Source organism: Lotus japonicus, chromosome 5 (genome assembly GCF_012489685.1).
Source record: "Lotus japonicus ecotype B-129 chromosome 5, LjGifu_v1.2".
Classification (NCBI taxonomy): domain Eukaryota; kingdom Viridiplantae; phylum Streptophyta; class Magnoliopsida; order Fabales; family Fabaceae; genus Lotus; species Lotus japonicus.
In genome coordinates this window covers 65,876,240-65,894,171 of record NC_080045.1, presented here as the reverse complement: position 1 = coordinate 65,894,171, position 17,932 = coordinate 65,876,240, and the positions used below count along the sequence as shown (strand labels likewise).

The 17,932-nt window shown below is 34.3% G+C and overlaps 4 protein-coding genes across 4 annotated transcripts; 2 read left to right on the top strand and 2 right to left on the bottom strand.

The window, feature by feature from the left end:
* Positions 1–501: 501 nt before the first annotated feature.
* On the bottom strand, positions 502–3,691 carry LOC130716751 (GDT1-like protein 4). The gene is made up of 12 exons (XM_057566759.1): positions 3,530–3,691; positions 3,342–3,410; positions 2,958–3,017; positions 2,811–2,858; positions 2,509–2,597; positions 2,357–2,393; positions 2,225–2,272; positions 1,861–1,929; positions 1,730–1,774; positions 1,569–1,630; positions 1,256–1,328; positions 502–878 (listed from the first exon to the last, which is right to left on the bottom strand). Exons 1-12 carry the CDS (start codon positions 3,545–3,547, stop codon positions 807–809), a joined length of 690 nt encoding a protein of 229 aa, XP_057422742.1. The 5' UTR covers positions 3,548–3,691; the 3' UTR covers positions 502–806.
* Positions 3,692–7,787: 4,096 nt separating this feature from the next.
* Positions 7,788–11,465, top strand: LOC130716860 (uncharacterized). Its single transcript, XM_057566881.1, has 7 exons — positions 7,788–8,143; positions 8,483–8,949; positions 9,181–9,364; positions 9,480–9,704; positions 9,780–9,896; positions 10,186–10,419; positions 11,008–11,465. The coding sequence occupies exons 1-7, from the start codon at positions 8,084–8,086 to the stop codon at positions 11,209–11,211; spliced, it is 1,491 nt and encodes a 496-aa protein (XP_057422864.1). The 5' UTR covers positions 7,788–8,083; the 3' UTR covers positions 11,212–11,465.
* Positions 11,466–11,726: 261 nt separating this feature from the next.
* LOC130716862 (probable carboxylesterase 17) lies at positions 11,727–13,607 on the bottom strand. The gene is made up of 2 exons (XM_057566885.1): positions 12,728–13,607; positions 11,727–12,276 (listed from the first exon to the last, which is right to left on the bottom strand). Exons 1-2 carry the CDS (start codon positions 13,314–13,316, stop codon positions 11,834–11,836), a joined length of 1,032 nt encoding a protein of 343 aa, XP_057422868.1. The 5' UTR covers positions 13,317–13,607; the 3' UTR covers positions 11,727–11,833.
* A 3,137-nt stretch (positions 13,608–16,744) lies between these two features.
* On the top strand, positions 16,745–17,823 carry LOC130716863 (uncharacterized). Its single transcript, XM_057566887.1, has 2 exons — positions 16,745–17,251; positions 17,398–17,823. Exons 1-2 carry the CDS (start codon positions 16,915–16,917, stop codon positions 17,451–17,453), a joined length of 393 nt encoding a protein of 130 aa, XP_057422870.1. The 5' UTR covers positions 16,745–16,914; the 3' UTR covers positions 17,454–17,823.
* The last annotated feature ends 109 nt before the right edge of the window (positions 17,824–17,932 follow it).

Sequence of the window (17,932 nt, the reverse complement as noted above, 5' to 3'; positions counted from 1 at the left end):
AGATGTTCAATTAAACGTAAAAGCCACAGATATTCTCCACCAGAAAAAATTAGATTTGAAACTGTTAATCATAGTTACATAGCCAAAGCTCGATAATCGATATGATTGTTTAAACTAGACCAACCCTTGTTTGGCAGTTTAAATCTCAGATGTCCATGATTTTGTTTAGTTGGGTTTGAGATTCAAGCTTAAACCAAGCGAACACTAGTTATTAAACCAGAAATGCTTCTTGGCATGAGAAATGCATAGCAAAGCTTTCAAAACCACCACCTACTGGGGATTCATTCCAGCGAGCTTTTTTTATTGAAATTGGCTTGAGCGAAGCTACGTTCATTAACTATATCTCAAATGCAATCAATAAAAGCTCTCATCAAAGTGATACTGGAAAATCAATCAAGTTATATTCACCATTTTAAGCCACTATCCAGTAAGGCAGACATTGACAGTTACCAAAGACAGCTTCCCAGGTCACATTAATAAAACAACCTTGGAAAATAACACTTTTTTTTTCCAAACTGGTCCTTTTTTATTCCTCCAGTAAACACGTGTTGAAAAGGAATAATCCACTTAAGCTAACTTTACATATTGAAATTTGGGTCTAGTTCAACAATTGTTTGTATCTTTATTTTTAACCACAAAATCTTTAAAAGGGTGAAAAGAATGAATCTTTGACCCAAGGTGGATATGGCACAAAGCTCAGCTCTTCTGGCAGACCATCTCAACCACTATAACAAGCATATTTGCAGACCATCTCTTGTGATTACAAAAAAAAATCACTAAGAATTATCACTAACCAATAACAGCCTTCATGATTCGACCGGAGAAAGGAACGACTGGATACCAAAAACAATGAAAAGAACTCCACCTGAGAGCGCAACCTGCACAGTATTGAATAGAACATTTGGATGACATATACATCAGCTTAATACTATACCAGTAATATAGTAAATCATATAATTGCACAGCACAACTCATGAAGTATTCTACTGATTCCAGGTTATGATGCTGTACTTTTGATCTCATATTGCATCATCTACATTATTCCATCACATTTTCCATTACTCATATACTTTGTTTTCATTTAATTCCACCGTTTCCTAGTTGTCTAAAACTAATTTTAAAATTACTTAAACATCATGTATGAACATTTTTTGAGAAATGGAATATTGAATTTGCAAAAAGTTGACATATAAGTGAAAAGGTGAAAACAGGTGGACAACAAGCAATCTAAATAAAAAGGAAAAGAAATTATTACCACTTTTTCAGATATCTGAGAAGCTAAACTCTTTCCTCCCATAACAGCAGCAGTAGTGCATAATGTTTGCGCCCTGTGGAGAATATTAAGAATCACATCCGAGTCCTTCATAATGAATATATATATGACGCCAGACAAACACAATGCATTTGCAAGATCCACCAACAAGTATGCAGAATTGGGCAAAAAATTATTGAAATAATGTATGTATGTCATGATGGGCAGCCAAAGGAAATTAGTCAAAATCTTGAACGAAATAGGTTGACTCTAAGATACAGACAGAAATTTAGAATAATTAATAGTTGAAACTTACAGAATCCCTCCAAGAACCACACCAAATGGGTTCTCATCCGCAGCCAAACCTATGGTAGCCAGCTGAAACAGAACAAAAATTATGCTTAATGAAGTGATGCAACACATGCTCAATAATGGAGGTTATGCAGGAGAAAAGCCATGTTTTCTGACTATGCTCACCTGGCTCTTGTCACCCCATTCACCAAAAAATGTGATAGAAAATGCCTGCAAAATAGATCGGATAAGAGGATGAAATTTGACCTAGTTCATGTTCAGTTAAATATTGTATAGAGATGCAATTAATTTATTACCTGTAGAAAGATGGGAGAGAAAAACTGAGATAAAAATGACCGGTTATTCTTTTTCTTGTCATCATCAGCCTGTGAATTAAAACACACAATATGTGTTCAGTCTTAGAACAACAAACATGCAGCACCTTATTAAGAATCTTTCTTTTCGCCTCTTTTGTAGTATACTAGTCATAAAGATTTTTCAAAAATCTCTTAACCATTTGATAATCATAAGAAGATATTTTAATAAAACTTATATAAGACTGTGCCTGGTCTTAAAGGGATGACTTAACTTTCAATGCCTGCTCAAAATCAAGAGAGTGGGACATGGAGGCAGACAGAGAATGAAGGCAAAACCAACTTTATTAGATAGATATTGTTTTACCTTATTGCTATCTTTTGAAGCTCCATTTTTAGCCTTCCAATTTTTGTCCTATTCAGAACACAAGGGGTGCTGTCAAGAAGATAATAAAAAAGTGACTTAAAATAAGAAATCAAATAGAGGTGAGAAACCAACCAATTCAGCTTCAACTTCAGCCAAATCCTCTGCATCCCTGTTCATCGAATGAAATCATCACCATGCCATGAGTACAAAAGTCTATATTTCAAAGCAAACTGACACTAGTATTAGCAAATACCAAGTTAATGTAAGGGATAGAAAATCATCACCCTTGTTCAAATATAGCCTCTTTCAAGGACCAAAGCCCAAACCCCAAGAATAAGAATGTTGTAATATGATGAGTCCATGTACGAGAGACCTGCAGAATACAGAATTCGGTATAAAGCACGAAGGGAAGAAATCATGGAAAAAGGATAATATAGCCAATCAAGAGTAAGATAACACCTCTCTAATCTCAATATATATGGAACTTATTGATTAATGGCAGCACAGAATCTCTTAAGGAGCTAAGAACAAACAAACAAACAATTATGAGAATTGTGAAGCTAAACCAGCAACATATAATTCTCACCAGATTAGGAGCAGCCCAGCCAACAAGAGCAGAGAGAATGGTCATCACCTATGAGATTCATAAAGAAAATACCATATACTAAGCAACTTATGATGACTTCAAAAACAAAAACAACTAAGCAAAAGAAGAAGAAGAAAATAATCTTACAATCAAAGCCGATAGGCAGCCGGATAAGACAAGTCGTCGAGGATGGCGCATAGCCAGTATCTTGAAATAAGCATATCATGATATCAAACATTTAAGAGTTAGTTTTGATTTCAATATCTATCAAAATCCCTTTCCTCTTTGTGAGGAACTCTTGAGTGAAGTAATAAATAACATGCTTAACATTTCAATCTCACTCCATCAAACAAAGTAAAGCTAACAAAATTTATAAAGATCACAACAGAAATTATTTATAAGAAATTGAATAGTTATGCAGTTTCTTGGTCAAATTGCAACCAGTTGACAAATAATTAAAATAAAAAGAAGGCAACATCTGAGGCAGTTTGAATCTAGAGCATGAGGAGTGAAAGATAAGCAGAAACTAACCGCAGCTGCGAAGAAAGTTTTATCACCAATCTCAGAGAGAACGGTCATGGCCAGGGACTTGGTGAAACCCTAATGAAACAATCAACAAAAATTGAATTAGCGAATCGAAAATTGAGGGGACAGAAAATCAAATAAGAGAGGGGAATGAATGAATCTGTTGATAGAGAAGGAGGAAGAAGAAGAAGTACCTGAACAATCGAGGTCATTTTGGGTGAACTGAACGAAGAAGAAGAAGAAGAAGAGAGAGCGTTGAAGTAGAAACGCGGTTGGTGTGATTCTCTGCGTTCAAAAACCAGACTCAGAGCGAGTGAGTGAGTCAGTGAGTGGTAATAATAAGGTGAAAACAGTGAACCAAGGGAAGAAAGAAAGAAAGAAAAGATGCTCTGTGTGGTACGCACGTGCGAGTTCGGTGAAGGATTATTTATTTTTAATTCTTGAGCATGGGATTCTATTTATTATTTATTATTATTTATTATTATTCCCCCACTCCCGGAATCTGGACAAATCAAAGCATCGTGAATTAAGGGTTATCTATAGTGTTATTCGTTTTTATCTCAAACTTTAGTTATCAATCAAACCACCAAACTCATATTAATGGATATTCAAATACGTACTATAGTATTAGGTATTCTCTCCATCTTTCATTTTTCATTATTACTATATACTAGTACTAATCAAATTAGAAAAAATTGTACAATTATATTAGGAGTCATTTTTGTAAAGATGTGACAATATCTTATTTGGGGAGGGGGAAATAGTGGAGATGAAAGAAGGATCCATCCCAAAAAATATATGCTTGTCTTTTTCACAATAATTTCATTATTATCCACTGCCCCTCAAACACGTTATATATTCCCTCCTTATTTATAAATATTTTTATGAATTTATTTAATTTTTGAATATAAGTCGCTTCATAATATTTAATTTTTTTTTTCAAAACTACCATATTTAATATGAAAGAGATTATGAGATTTTAAAATATTAACATTGAGAGAAAAATATAGAAAATTTAATAAGAATAATAATAAAAAAGTAAACAAATTATTTTATAAATTTATTGCAAGTAACTATTTTTCTTAATCTAAGATAATTCGGAAAAATTACTTATATATAAATAGAAACAAAGAAGTAATATTTTCTGCATTTAGTAAAAGGTGTTTTTAAGTGAAAAATATATTTTACAATACTTTTCAACAATCAAATAATTTGAACATCAAGAAATTTTATATTTTTCAATTATCATAAACAAAATGAAGAATACCCGTTAAAAATTGCATTATAATTGTTTTAGAGATGATACAAAGTCAGTCTTAACTTGGTTGAAAGGAAATAGTTGTTTTATCAAGTTACATCTGTGTTTGTAATGACCCTTTTAACTCTAGTGTGGACTGTGTGGATGAAAGGGCACGATTACTAGATTAACATATTTTATATGGGAAATGGCCTTTTAAGGTTTTAAAAAGTGATAAAGCGCAATTTCTTGCTTTATTTATTTCCCAATTTGATCCTTTCCCTCTGTTTCTTTTATATTTTGCACATGCAAGTAAGACTAAAACACAGAATAATATTGCCTTTCATATTCATCTTTCATGCGGGAAAAAGTGTTGGATTCTTTATAAATCGATTCCTTTTGAGTGGACGAGCGAGTAGTAGTAGTTTTCAAGTTCAGATTGATCAATGGTGAGTTTCAATTAGAATAAATGATCAAGGTTTTGGAAAAGAATCATGGAGATTTAAGCTAACCATGCTAACATCATGATAATTGATAGCCTGCTCGAGGCGAGATAACAAAAATGTTCCCAGCACACTTTTTATAATACTTTTCAAGAGAAATTTATTTTTAATGAAATTACACTGTGAGTATATTCTTTTATAAAAATCTCCATTAGAAGATGAAATATATTCGAGTTCAATAATGAAAATTGATTACCACAAAATAGAGAGAGAACAGATATACATTCTTTTTTTTTTTTTGACTCTTGTTCGATAATAAAAATATTAGAAACCAGCTTCTTTCAATCATACTTGAATATTATTATTATATTATTTGTAAAACAAGTGTCATCACAGCATACGCAGCACAAAGTGAGGAGGATGATTATACATAATTAGGATAATCGCAATTGGCTTAACCATGAAGCAACCTCCAAATCTGACCTTTCAATGGAAAGTGATGCCTGGTTTTTGGAAATTTTTAACCCCTTTGTTGCTTGTCTGTTCTGTGAAAGTCAGAGCTTGGATAACTCTGCAATTAATCAAGTATTTTATGAAAATAAATGGCAAATAGATTAGATTGGCCTGCAGCTTAGGACAAAGACACACCCACCTTCTTGGCAAGTTTCTTTTTAAATTTTCTTGTCATTTTTTGTAAAAGAATTTGTCGAGAGGGGGTGTTTGTGGACTGGCCCATGGACCTGCAGCATTGCTGCTTGTTTGTAGCCTTTGAGCTGTGATCTATGAATGAACGTACTACCCACCAAAAACTATGGAATCTTATTATTTGGTACAATTTGTGGGCTTAAAGGATACTCCCTCCGGTCCTATTTATAAGCATGAAAGAGAAGAAAAATCTTGGTCCTTTTTATAAGAACCAAATGAAAGTTTGAGCTATATTAATTAATTTTTTCCAATGATGCCCTTATTAATTCTAACTTGTAAAATGTGTCTCATTAATTATTCTCTTTCTTTTCCACTTTCCAACACTAATAACAAAGGGTAATTTTGGAAGTTCATTTTAATTTAAGACAAATTTAATGCATTTTATCTAGTTTAACTACATTTCTTAAACTATGTGAATTTTTTTTTGTTGCTTATAAATAGGACCGGAGGGAGTACAATTTTGTTTTGCAGGGTCAAAGCCAACCAAAAAGTTGTGTTGCACCACATTCCCATAGATGGCACCCCCACTATTTTTAGATGAATCAAAAGCAAAGCATACAACATGATACTTCATAAATGTGTTGAAAGCATTTAACTGGATAACAACATCACCCTTAAAATATATAGTGATAAAAGGAACCTTCAATGAGTCTAATGTGCCTAATTAAGTAGCAGAAAGCTCAATTGCTTACCATATCCTCAACACACTTTAAATTTACCATCTCTGTCACCGCTAATTCCAACTTGTTATAAATATCGCTAGATAAAAATGTTAATGTTGGCACATAGTCAATTATGAAATTTCATGCTCGTACGCTAGAGTTAAAATATAATCTATTGTTTCCCACACCAAATGCTTCTAATATGACTCTGAAATTTCATGCTCGTACGCTAGAGTTAAAAGGAGTCTGTCTTTAATTAAAGAACCCAACCTAGTTGTGAGCGACATAGGTCCACCTCCAAGGCCAACTACACTAGAGGTTCTCTTATGTAACGACATAGTATTGTTGTGTTCACAACCAATCATAATTTTAGGAAATGAGATAGAAGAGTCACTCGAGGAGCCCAATATCAAAGTTTCCACATTAACCTCTCCTTTTGGGGAAGATACAAGATGGAGATTTGAGATGGTGGACGAGTGGAGCTCGAGAGGAAAAGATGATAAAGGGGATAATTATGGAGGGGTGGGTGAAAAGAAATTTGGGTACCAACCATTTTTTTTTATGTGTAATTTACCATTAGGTTAATTAATTTGATTTGTAAGTGTTAAAAACACTATTAACTGCCATGTCACTCCAAATTTAACATGTGATGTGCCATATAGAACCTAACGAGGCACATGATAAAGTAGTTGGAATTCGAATTTACCTTAGGAACTAAAACTAAGCCATTTCTTTAAGCGCATGAATGTTTTTATAACTTTACACCGCCAAAGGACTAAAATCGAAATTTACCAATTTTACATAAAAGAAAACATATTTAACAATTTGTGGGTTTTTTTTTATCTCTTTTGACCGATGTTCCAAGCTGTATAAGTGGTGTGTTTAAATACATTTTCAACACATGTTAGCACACATTTTAATAAATAAAAAAACACATTTTTTAAATGAACAAAAACTTGAGATTGGATGAAAAAAATTTCACATCTAATTCAAATTTAATACAAATGAGTTATGATCCATTTACACTCTTACTCCATTTTTACTTTTATAGAATTTAATGTGTGTGCTATGTCAATATAAACTTTGTTTACACAGTCATCAAATTGAATTCTGCCACATCAGCAAATATATTCTTGTTTAAATTAAAATTTAAAATGAAAATTATTATTCCACCTATATGACATATTATAATTGATTGAGCAGTTTTACACTGAAAGTAGATATCGTTTAAACTCTTATTTACTCTTATTTTTTATCCCTCTCTTATCATTCAATCCTCCAATTACATCCTTTTGGGCCCGTTTATCTCCTTATCTTTCTCTAATCATCACTCCATTTCCAATGAACTTTATTCAATACAAACATATAAGACAAATTCCGTTGGGGGAGTTTGAGTCCCTGGTAAAAGCCAAGCCAATTTGTTCAACTCTGCTTCCAGAAAGAAGAGAACGATTCTACTCTCTATCTATCTCTATCTGTTAGCCGTTAACTTTCAGTTTACTTTCTGAGCAGTTTCCTTCGAATTCAATTGTCTTCTTCTTCTTCTACTACTATTCATATTCAAAACCCTAATAAACAAATCCCATTGACCTTCTTCTCTCTAAGAAACCTTTCGCCTTAGTCCTCACGTTTTCTCCATTTCCACACAGCCTCTCTATTTCTATATACAATACACAACACAATGCTTCTCCATTGCTTCCAATGATGGATTCTCCCTCTTCCTCTTCCTCTGAGTTTGCTTCCATAGCCACAGCCAATCAGGTATCTCAAATAATCATTTTTCACTCTTTTTCTCTATCTGGGTAACCAATTATTTGTTACTTCATCATTTTAATTGATTTAGTTCTTCTATCTGAGTACCCAAGTAACCCAACCACTCTCTAATGGCAAAAAGATTCCATTTTTCTGCTTTAAAGGGAGAATTGACTAAGTTTGTGTATCTGGGTCATTTTGACTGGTCTTTGGTGTCCCCAGTTACCCTCTAATGGCGAAAACTTTTACTGTTTTCACTGGTTTAGTTCTACTTGGTTGTTTTTAATTCTGTTGACTAGTGAGAATTGAGTTCCAAGTTTCTAAATTCTGCTGATTTTGTTGTGGTAGAGTCTAGCGAGAAGTCGGAGAAGTGGCGATGGCAGTGGTAGTGAAGTGGCGGTGGTGGAAGAATCGCGGCCGTGGCATGATGTTTTCTGGTTAGGAATATTTGTAATCCATTTGATTGGGCTGGGGTTCCTTCTAGGGGTTCTTGGCCTTAACAGATTTGAGCAAGAGAATAGACTTAACATTGATAAGTACACGTCTCGGTTCTCTGAGAATGAGGCTGGGTTGACGGAGACTTACTGGCCGCTCTATGCCGCTGCTGCTGGGGTTGGGACTGTTCTTGGATGGATTTGGTTGTTGTTGTTGGGTTCCCAGGCTACTCAAATGATGAAGTTTTCTGTCCACATCCTCACCACTTATCTTGCTGTCATCAGTGTTCTGTGTTTCTGGGCTAAGCAGATTTTCTGGGGGGTTGCTTTTGGTATTGGAGCTTCTCTGCAGTTCTTGTATGTCATATCCGTCGTAGACAGGTATAGACCTGAAATCGAATTGTCCTTTACATGTTTTATGTTGGATTGAGTTTAAGTTGTTTTTCTATTACTGAGTGATTGCATAAAGCGAGTCATATTGGTGGTAGATAAGGAATAGGATAGGCCTTGAATGTTAGTATAAGTGTAAGAATATTTGGTCGGTTTCACTTTTTTTGCATTCTGTTTTAATGGAGTCTATAAAGGTTCCCTGTGGCTTCTTTTCTTCTCCAGACTTCCATTTACAATGTTAGTTCTGCAAAAAGCTGTGAAGATGGTTTGGAGTCTTCCTGAGGTTATGAGAGTGTCATACGCATTTATGCTTGTTGTGCTTTTATGGATGGTGTTATGGTCATTTGGAGCAGCAGGTGTTGTGGCTTCAAGCATGGGTGATGGCGGACGCTGGTGGCTTCTTGTGGTGAGCTGGCAAGTTTTGCTCTTCATTCTTACTGTACTTGGTTGGACTGGTTATGGAAGCATGTTTCTTAAGCTTCCTCATTCGATTATGCTGATATTGCAATTCATTCTTGCAGGTTTTCTCTGTAAGCTTATTTTGGACAGGCGCAGTACTCTGTAATACTGTACATGTTATAGTGTCTGGGATGGTGTTTCTTGTTCTTCTCCATGGCGGTAGAGAGGCAGCATCGATTCCTGCTAACTCCTTAAAGAAATCTTTACAGTCTTCTTTAACAACATCTTTTGGCAGCATTTGCTATGGCTCGTTATTTACTGCTGCTATTAGGACACTACGGTGGGAGGTAACAGATCATTTGCATTTTGCGACTGATTTGAAGTTCATTTCTTTTATTCATGAAGGCTTTTTCTTCTTTCAGATTCGTGGAATTCGGTCAAAGATTGGCAATAATGAGTGTTTGCTTTGCTTTGTTGATTTCCTTTTCCATCTTGTGGAGACTCTTGTTCGTTTTTTTAACAAGTATGCCTATGTTCAGGTAAACTTCGGCGTCCAAAGTCCATGTTATTAGCCAGTTCTCAATATGATATATATATATATATATATATATATATATATATATATTGCATCTTCTACATGACAATCAAACATGAAATATGGTTGATTTTCCTATAGTTTAATTTACACTGGATGTGTTGTACTCTTTGGATCACCAGAAAGAGTTCTATGATAATTTAAATATAGCATCTAGACAACTTTGTTGAAATTTGGTGAATGCATTGGTTCTTGCAAAATTGAGGCATGGTTCTTTGCTCATGTTCTTACAGATTGCTGTTAATGGCAAAAGCTTCAACCATTCCGCTAGAGATGCGTGGGAGTTATTCCAGTCAACTGGAGTTGAAGCTCTTGTGGCCTATGATTGTTCAGGTGCTGTCCTGCTCATGGGCACCATTTTTGGTGGGCTGATAACTGGAACTTGCTCTGGGATTTGGGCATGGGTTAAATGGAGTGACAGAGTTATTATGATTGGGTCCACGTCCATGCTGATGGGGATGGTACTGGTAAGTTTATAATCTCCTTGTTGGGGCTTGGACTACAAGCTTTTGGTTGAACTTTTTACAGTAATGATACTCAGATACCCATTTTTCTCTCTCACACACATTTCTTGCTGGGTTTTTGTTGGATGTCTGCGAATTATTTTCCAATTCCTTGTTCTCCAAAATTGATGAGGAACACTGATAGCATGTTTGGACTAACTTCTCTTTCATTAGAATTAATTCTGACACCCAGAAGCTACTTACAAAAGCTTCTCCCAAGAATTAATTTTGGCTTTAGAATCAATTATAGAAAGATTTCCGAGCATACATTGAATTGTTATTATTATAATTACTCCGGTCCTTTGCATTTCTCTATTAATCAAAGACATTGATGTTGGCATGCCATGATAATCATTCCCTGACATATGTTGACTATAAAAAATATTCAAACTGTATTGTTGAATTTTAAGTTTTTTATAGGCACATGGCACAGCTAAATGATGGCCATTCCTTACATATATCTATTGTTATATCTAAGAATCAGTCAAGCTGTATAATGTAGAACATGTGATTTTTGTGCATGTGACATGAAATACATAATAAAATTTTCAGGTTGGGTTGGCAATGGTAGTGGTGGAAAGTGCTGTTACATCCATATATATCTGCTATGCAGAAGACCCCTTATTGATTCATAGATGGGACGCTGACTTTTTCAACCAGATTTCTGAGACACTGCATGAACGACTTCAATATAGGAGTGCTCGAGGAAGGGAAGTTTTGACCCACTCGCGGCTCCAAGAAAACGCCTCTATTTGAGTCTGAGGAATTGCATTGTTTCGTATTACCACACTTTGTTTATCCATTATGGTTCATTCATGTCTAGCATATTTTCCCTTTTTTGTGTGGTTTTTAATAGGGTAATTTTCATATTGTGTGTTAAATTAATAGGAATAGGAGAAAGTCCATGTTGTCTCATGGTCTTTTCGTGTATAAGAATGCATAGATAAAACACAAAATGTACAGTTTCTATTAATTTTGGCAAAGAAATAAAAGCTTACGTTATTGAGATAGGTTTGAAAATTCCAAACTGTAGTTCATCCATATATGCATGTTTTTTCAGTGTTTGGTGAGCTACATAACTTGTCACTAATACTCAAGTGTAACTCATTCCCTTAATAAGGACTTAAGCCCCTTTCTTCATGATTTTGCAATTAGCAATAGCCGATTTGATTTCAGCAAGAGGCATTTGGTGCCTGTTTGGAAATTATTATACAATTGATTCTAAAGTTAGAATTAGTTATTGGGAGAAGATTCTGTGCTAAATATCAGTATTGATTTACAAGAAAAGAGAAATTGATCCAAACATGTTGTTAATATATACATATACACAAATACACAGAGAGATTAAGCATTAAGCAATCTAAGTAATAAAACAGAATCAGAGACACATGAAGGACTTCACACGAGCCATCATTTCATGGGCTCTGATCTTTGACACCTGAGATTTGCTTAGAATCTGAAATGCATGTCCAACACCTTTGAAAACCACACACTCAACTCTTTTACCAGCTTTTACTAGAGCATCACACAGCTTCAAGTTCCTATCCTTCAATATGTCCATCTCTGAGACACACACCAAGGTTGGAAAGAGCTTCAATTCCTCCAATTTCAGGGACCCTCTAACCAATGGATTGCACCATGGATGATCACGACCAGCACCAGATGGTAGTGCCAAGCGCCAGTAAGTATCAGAAGCTGCCAAGTTCAAAGCAGAGCCTGGTGATTGTGCCATGCATTTCTCTGAGACTGTTCTGACTTCACCACCAAAAAAAGGTTGTATCAAAATGAGACCCTTTAAATTCAAAGGCCTTAAAGCAGCACCTGTAGAAATTATAAGAGCAGCATGTATCAAAATCTAGAATTTAGATATATAATATAGCATTACGTATCACACATAACAAAGAATTAAAGATAAAGATAAATAAGAATATAGAGTGTGTCAAACTAGAGGTGTTAATTCGTGCTTTGCCCATGGGGTATTGCTTTTAAAAAAAAATCATTTGAAACATAATTTTCAGAAAATAAATTAAGGCAATTTTTTTTTTCATTTTTACTACATGAAAAAATAAAACACATACAAATGAATTTTTTTTTTGTTATTACTCTTATTTATTTATTTTATATTAATTTTAAATGCAACTGAGTTCTTTATAGTATAAATAATGAACTAAATGGTACTCTCCTTTTCAAATTTTCAAGAACAATTCAAAATCACACATTTTGATTAATCGATTAATACTAATCAAACATAATATAAACAATCTAACAGTACCTTCACATGCAGCTAGCCTTGTGGCAACATAGTAAGCTATGTTAGCACCAGCACTGTCCCCTGCCAAGTAGACACTAGAAAAGTTGCATTTTGCTGTCCACCATTCACTACCCTTGTATTGATGTAGCACCTGTTGTTTCACCCACATTAGAGCCTTTAACCCATCATCATAAGGAGCTGGGAGAGGGTTCTCTGGGGCCAATCTATAATTCACTGACATAATCAAACACCCCACTTTAGCAGCTAGCCTAGCAAGGAAATCATGGTAGCAACTCCAAGCTGCAGAGCCAACACAGAAGCCACCCCCATGAAAATAAACCATTAAAGGTAGCTTCTTTTGGCTAATTGGAACATAGAAACGTGCCCAAGTGTTTGTAACATTGTCAATGACCATGTCTCTTGAATTCACATTCAGCTCTGGGGTTAAAGCAGAAGTGACACATGGAACAATTTGAGGTCTTTCCACATGTCCATCATTGTGTACTTTGATAAGGCCTTCAATTTCCTCAACCACAGAAGGACTATGGTGTTTGTAGTCTTTTCTGGTGTATTGTGGGTTATGGCTTAGACTTGAGGTGAGAGCAGCCATTATGAGAAGGTGCTGAATCAAGAAACAAAAGAATGGAGTTTGTTTTGTGGTGATTGGGTTTGAAGATTGCTGGTTAGTGGTTTCCTTTATATACAGAGGAAGTGAGTGGAAATAACACTGTAAGGGGGGAAAGTGGTCAATGAATCTTTACGTGCCAAGTGGACAGTTTGTGCAAAGTCTACACGTGTCTTCACGTGAACTCACATGTGGAGGGTCATCTCCATTTTCAGATAAGCCTACAATTCTGAGAATTCTTAGCTTTGACTATAAAGCTGGGAAGCATGAACAACTAAAAAAGGGGAAAGGGTTGATAGACACTGCCAGAGGTTTAAAAAAGAGCGAATTAGAAAAATAAGGTGAATGAAAGATTGAGTTGATGGTTGAAAACTCACCTACAATTGATTCTTAAAGTGTGATTAATTATGAGAAGAAGTTTATCTGATAACATGTTTAAATGAATTTATTGTTAAGTTTCACCTTAACAAGTGAAATGACAATTGAAGTGCTTATATGTGAGTAGATAGTTCTTTCATTTAGATGTAGTTTTTGAGGTAGAGTTATATCTTCTAAACTCTAATATGAATTAATTGCATTTTTTAATATGTATATTTTTTCTTCCTGAACAATTAATAAGGAACTTAGAGAGTATACGAGTCCGTCCAAACATGAGGCAATATGACTACTGAAGCGCTTATACGTGAGAAGACAATCCTCATAACTGATTTGAGGGAAAGTAAACTTATCCAAATATGTGTCACAGAAGCTTATTCCCATACTGATTTTTAGATCATAAGTCAATTATAAAAGAATTTTTGTAGCATCTTTCTTTTATGTGAGATACTCTTTGAAGTGCCCACAACTCGGAATTAATGAGTTTACTTCCAAATTACACACAAGTTTCAGGTGAATGCATGCATTAGATGAACCATGGTTACACGCCAGCCGCAGCAGCCAGCAGCTGACGTTTTTGACTCAATCACGGACAATTGGACTTCCAGATTTTATAATGGTACATAAGATTTATGTTTCTTAATCTCACTCTTCTCACAGTACTTGAGGTTTGATTATTATGAAGTCAATGCAGTAACACAATTTCCTGTTTGAATTTAACAATTCTTGTTTTTCATCTATATGCACAAGGAAAATACTAACAAACAATTCCTGGCCCCTATTTAAGGAATGCTTTCAGGCCTGCTGTTATAGGTATTTTATAATTGAGTCAGAAGTTAAAATTAATTTGAGAAAAAGCTTCCTAAGTAACTTTATGTAATGAAATTGATTTTAATGTTTACACACGCTATAAGTACATATAATGATATTTGGCAGACAAAAAAAATTAGGAAAGCATGTAGCATGACATTGTTGACATTTTAAGAAACAAATGATCTTAGTGGAGTACAAACACACTTTAGGCTGCCTCCCATTAGCATCATTTCAAGAAAAAACTAATTGGAGACATTACACACTTGAAGTTGAATTAAAAGCATTAATTCTAGATATTTCTTTGCAAGTGATAATTGAAGCTTGTCTGTGGTCATGGATATTGCAAACAAATTATTTGCTTTTAGTGTGGATGCTCTCTCCGGTTTTGTGGATGTCCATTGAACATGCTCTTCATTGAATCCCCCACATCTTTGGGACTTTAAGGTCAGAGGTTATTGCTTGTCCTTTTCATATTATCTTGAGAAAAAGTCTCTCTAGATGGTCAACGACTTAACGGTGTTTGTTTTTTGAGTTAGATTCATGCATCTTTGCTATAGCTTTTTTTTTCAAGAATGGAATCCCGTGTTGAGTTGAAATTGAATGAATGATCCATATTTCCTAATGACTGGATAATGGCCAGAAAGCTGTGCAGAGAAGAAAATTTAGTAATGAAAAATTGTATGGAAATGATGGTCAGAGACATACTTTCCTTTGGACACACAGTTAGTAGCGATTTTTAACCATTGCTAATGTTTGCGGCGGCTAAAATTAACGATAAAAGTATATGTAAGTTGGATGTATGTCATGATGAAAACTAAATGTCCATATATCATTACTCAAAATCAAATTTTAAAGGGCTATCTAACAAATAAAGAAGACCATAATTCATATCATTGAGGAGTCATTTTAGAGTTTAGAAATAAAATAAGTAAATCACAACTATTAATTAAAAATCAATTGTTATTGTTGGAATTTAAAGAATACTACAAGTTGTTATATATGTGCACATATGATTGCAACCACCACTAGTCATTTCTCCATTGCGATAGTAAGCTAGTATGTCATAGCTTTTTAACCAGTAATACTTATTGTTGATAATGGTAGCTAGGTGAAAATTGAACTTTAAACATCAATAATATTCAACCCAAATCTTAAGTGAAATCAGTGGCTTGCAATGTAATCTAGATCACAACAATTTGTCTTTAAACCAAGAAAACTTTTGTTGAATACAAAAATCAATCATAATGATGTCCAGAATCTGTGACACTGTGAGTCTCTACATGCTATGAATGTATTCAACAATTATTCATCATAATACCACCTAGTTTTATTACAGTATTATGGGTAATAATGACTAGTACTGAGGCTTTGAATATTTTGCATGAGTCACAAATTGAAAGAACCCTGTGCTGTTACTTTACCAAATTAAGATTAACATCAGCATGATCCTCTTTTTCGCAATCCAAATATTAGTATATATAAATTGGACCTTTAAAATATTAGTAGTTATAAGAAGTGATCCAACACCAACAAGATACTCTTAATTGACATCTTGTTGTTACTTAAAAGACAAACAAGCAAATGTTAATGGACAATACAGCATATGAATTGATATGTATGAATATTTAATGGTAACCCAAACCATAAGCAATCGGTGATGAATAATGACCATTAATGTCACTACCAAGTAACCGCCAAATGTATTAAGATCCCCTTTATTTGGCTTATAGATTCAATGATTTACATCATAAAATTTAAAGTACTTCAAGCGTCAGACACTTGCAAACGTACGAAATGGAAATATTCTTCCTATTTGGACACTATCAAAGATGAGATTTACATAGTCATACAAGTAGTGTTTAGCTAGTAAGACTTGGTTGGTAAAGACGTGTTACTTCACCTTGAAAAATTATGTATTCGATTTTCGCTATTGGTTGAGGTTGTATTAGTGAACGATGTATAAATACTCTGTTGGAACACCTAGTTAAGTTTATTTTATTACATAAACAGTTATGCTAGTTTTTTAGAGAACTTATATGTTAATCTACTTATAAGTTGTTTGGAACTTATTTTCATAAAGTGCTTAAATTAACTTATAAATAAGTGCTTATATCTACCTGTAACATATTTTAAGTTTATTTCAATGAGTTGCTTAAATTATCTTATCAGCTCTTATGCGATAAGCTTCTTGTTAAGCTATTTATGCAAGTGGACACTAACTCCAAATATTTATGAAGGCAATGATAAGCACACTAGTTTAATTGTTAACGTGACATGATCCTAATACCTTTTATTCCTATTCCTTCATCTATACATAAACCTCACTACCCATTTAAGTTAATACCCCAAATCATTATTTCCTCAAAGCAATCCAAGCCTAAATCCTGTTAGGGAGATGGATTCTGATCCTAGTGTTCTGTTTGAGGCAGAGAATGATGATGATACTTTCTATGCTGAGATTAAGAGGCAGATTCTGCTATTGACATCTGAAGACAACGAAGATTTGCAAGAAACCAGAGATTCAAACCCCTTTAGTGTTACTAAAGGTGGTTCAAACATTTCAGCTCATAGTTCCAACAGTGAATCATCACCACCAAGAAGCAATATTAGTTTGTGGGAAACAGAGTGCTCTGTTTCACCCCCAGTTTGGCTAGTGAATTTGTGGGGAAAAGGTAATAAAGGCACTGGAGTGTTCATTCCCCAAGCCGCATGCAGGAAAAACCAAAAGCCAGGTACAGTTACGTTATCTCCTTAGTATGTTTGAGAATCCTTCTATAATTGATTATGAGAAAAAAATAAGTTGATCCAATGAACAATAAGGATGAAACTGCTTGAGGAAAATTGTTAATTTATTACTGTGACTTTTGATTCATGGCAGGAAGAATGAACAACAGGAGAAGGAAAATCTATAGACAAGTGGTGAATAAGGATTGAAGAACATTTGCTCTGCTACCGGAAATTGAATGCTGTAGCTTACTCATTATATATAGCTTACATGATGATGATTCTTTGTATGATACATTAAAGATAGAAAAAATTGCAGAAGGAAAGAGGGAGAAAAGGCTGTGGAAAAATTTATTTATTTTATCTGATAAGATTTCTTCAACTTCCGTGATATTTATGTACAGATTATATCATTATTTAAGGGAAGAAAAAAATAGAAATTTGTTTCATGTAATTTTCTAATCAGCAATGCCCTATGTTATGAAGGAAAATGGCAGGAAATGCTTAAGTGCAAAGCAAATTGTGTTATTTGACAGAAATCATGGAGTAATGAGGGATGACTACCCCTTCTTGTGTTTCATATAGCAACTTTTTAGTATTTTTATTTTCTGATTTATTTGATGAGAAACAGTGAAACACCATTACAACGCTGATAATAATATTTATTGGAATGAGTCATCTGTCAACAA

Excerpts from the sequence above, each read along its gene's own strand:
- LOC130716860 (XM_057566881.1), top strand. The coding sequence starts at position 8,084 with ATGATGGATTCTCCCTCTTCCTCTTCCTCTGAGTTTGCTTCCATAGCC. Across the intron at positions 9,365-9,479 it reads GACGCTGGTGGCTTCTTGTG|GTTTTCTCTGTAAGCTTATT; the intron begins GTGAGCTGGCAA and ends TCATTCTTGCAG. Across the intron at positions 9,705-9,779 it reads TTAGGACACTACGGTGGGAG|ATTCGTGGAATTCGGTCAAA; the intron begins GTAACAGATCAT and ends TTCTTCTTTCAG.
- LOC130716751 (XM_057566759.1), bottom strand. Across the intron at positions 2,273-2,356 it reads CTGAAGTTGAAGCTGAATTG|GACAAAAATTGGAAGGCTAA; the intron begins GTTGGTTTCTCA and ends TGTTCTGAATAG. Across the intron at positions 879-1,255 it reads CTCAGATATCTGAAAAAGTG|GTTGCGCTCTCAGGTGGAGT; the intron begins GTAATAATTTCT and ends AATACTGTGCAG.
- LOC130716863 (XM_057566887.1), top strand. The coding sequence starts at position 16,915 with ATGGATTCTGATCCTAGTGTTCTGTTTGAGGCAGAGAATGATGATGAT. Across the intron at positions 17,252-17,397 it reads CAGGAAAAACCAAAAGCCAG|GAAGAATGAACAACAGGAGA; the intron begins GTACAGTTACGT and ends GATTCATGGCAG.
- LOC130716862 (XM_057566885.1), bottom strand. The coding sequence starts at position 13,316 with ATGGCTGCTCTCACCTCAAGTCTAAGCCATAACCCACAATACACCAGA. Across the intron at positions 12,277-12,727 it reads AAGGCTAGCTGCATGTGAAG|GTGCTGCTTTAAGGCCTTTG; the intron begins GTACTGTTAGAT and ends TAATTTCTACAG.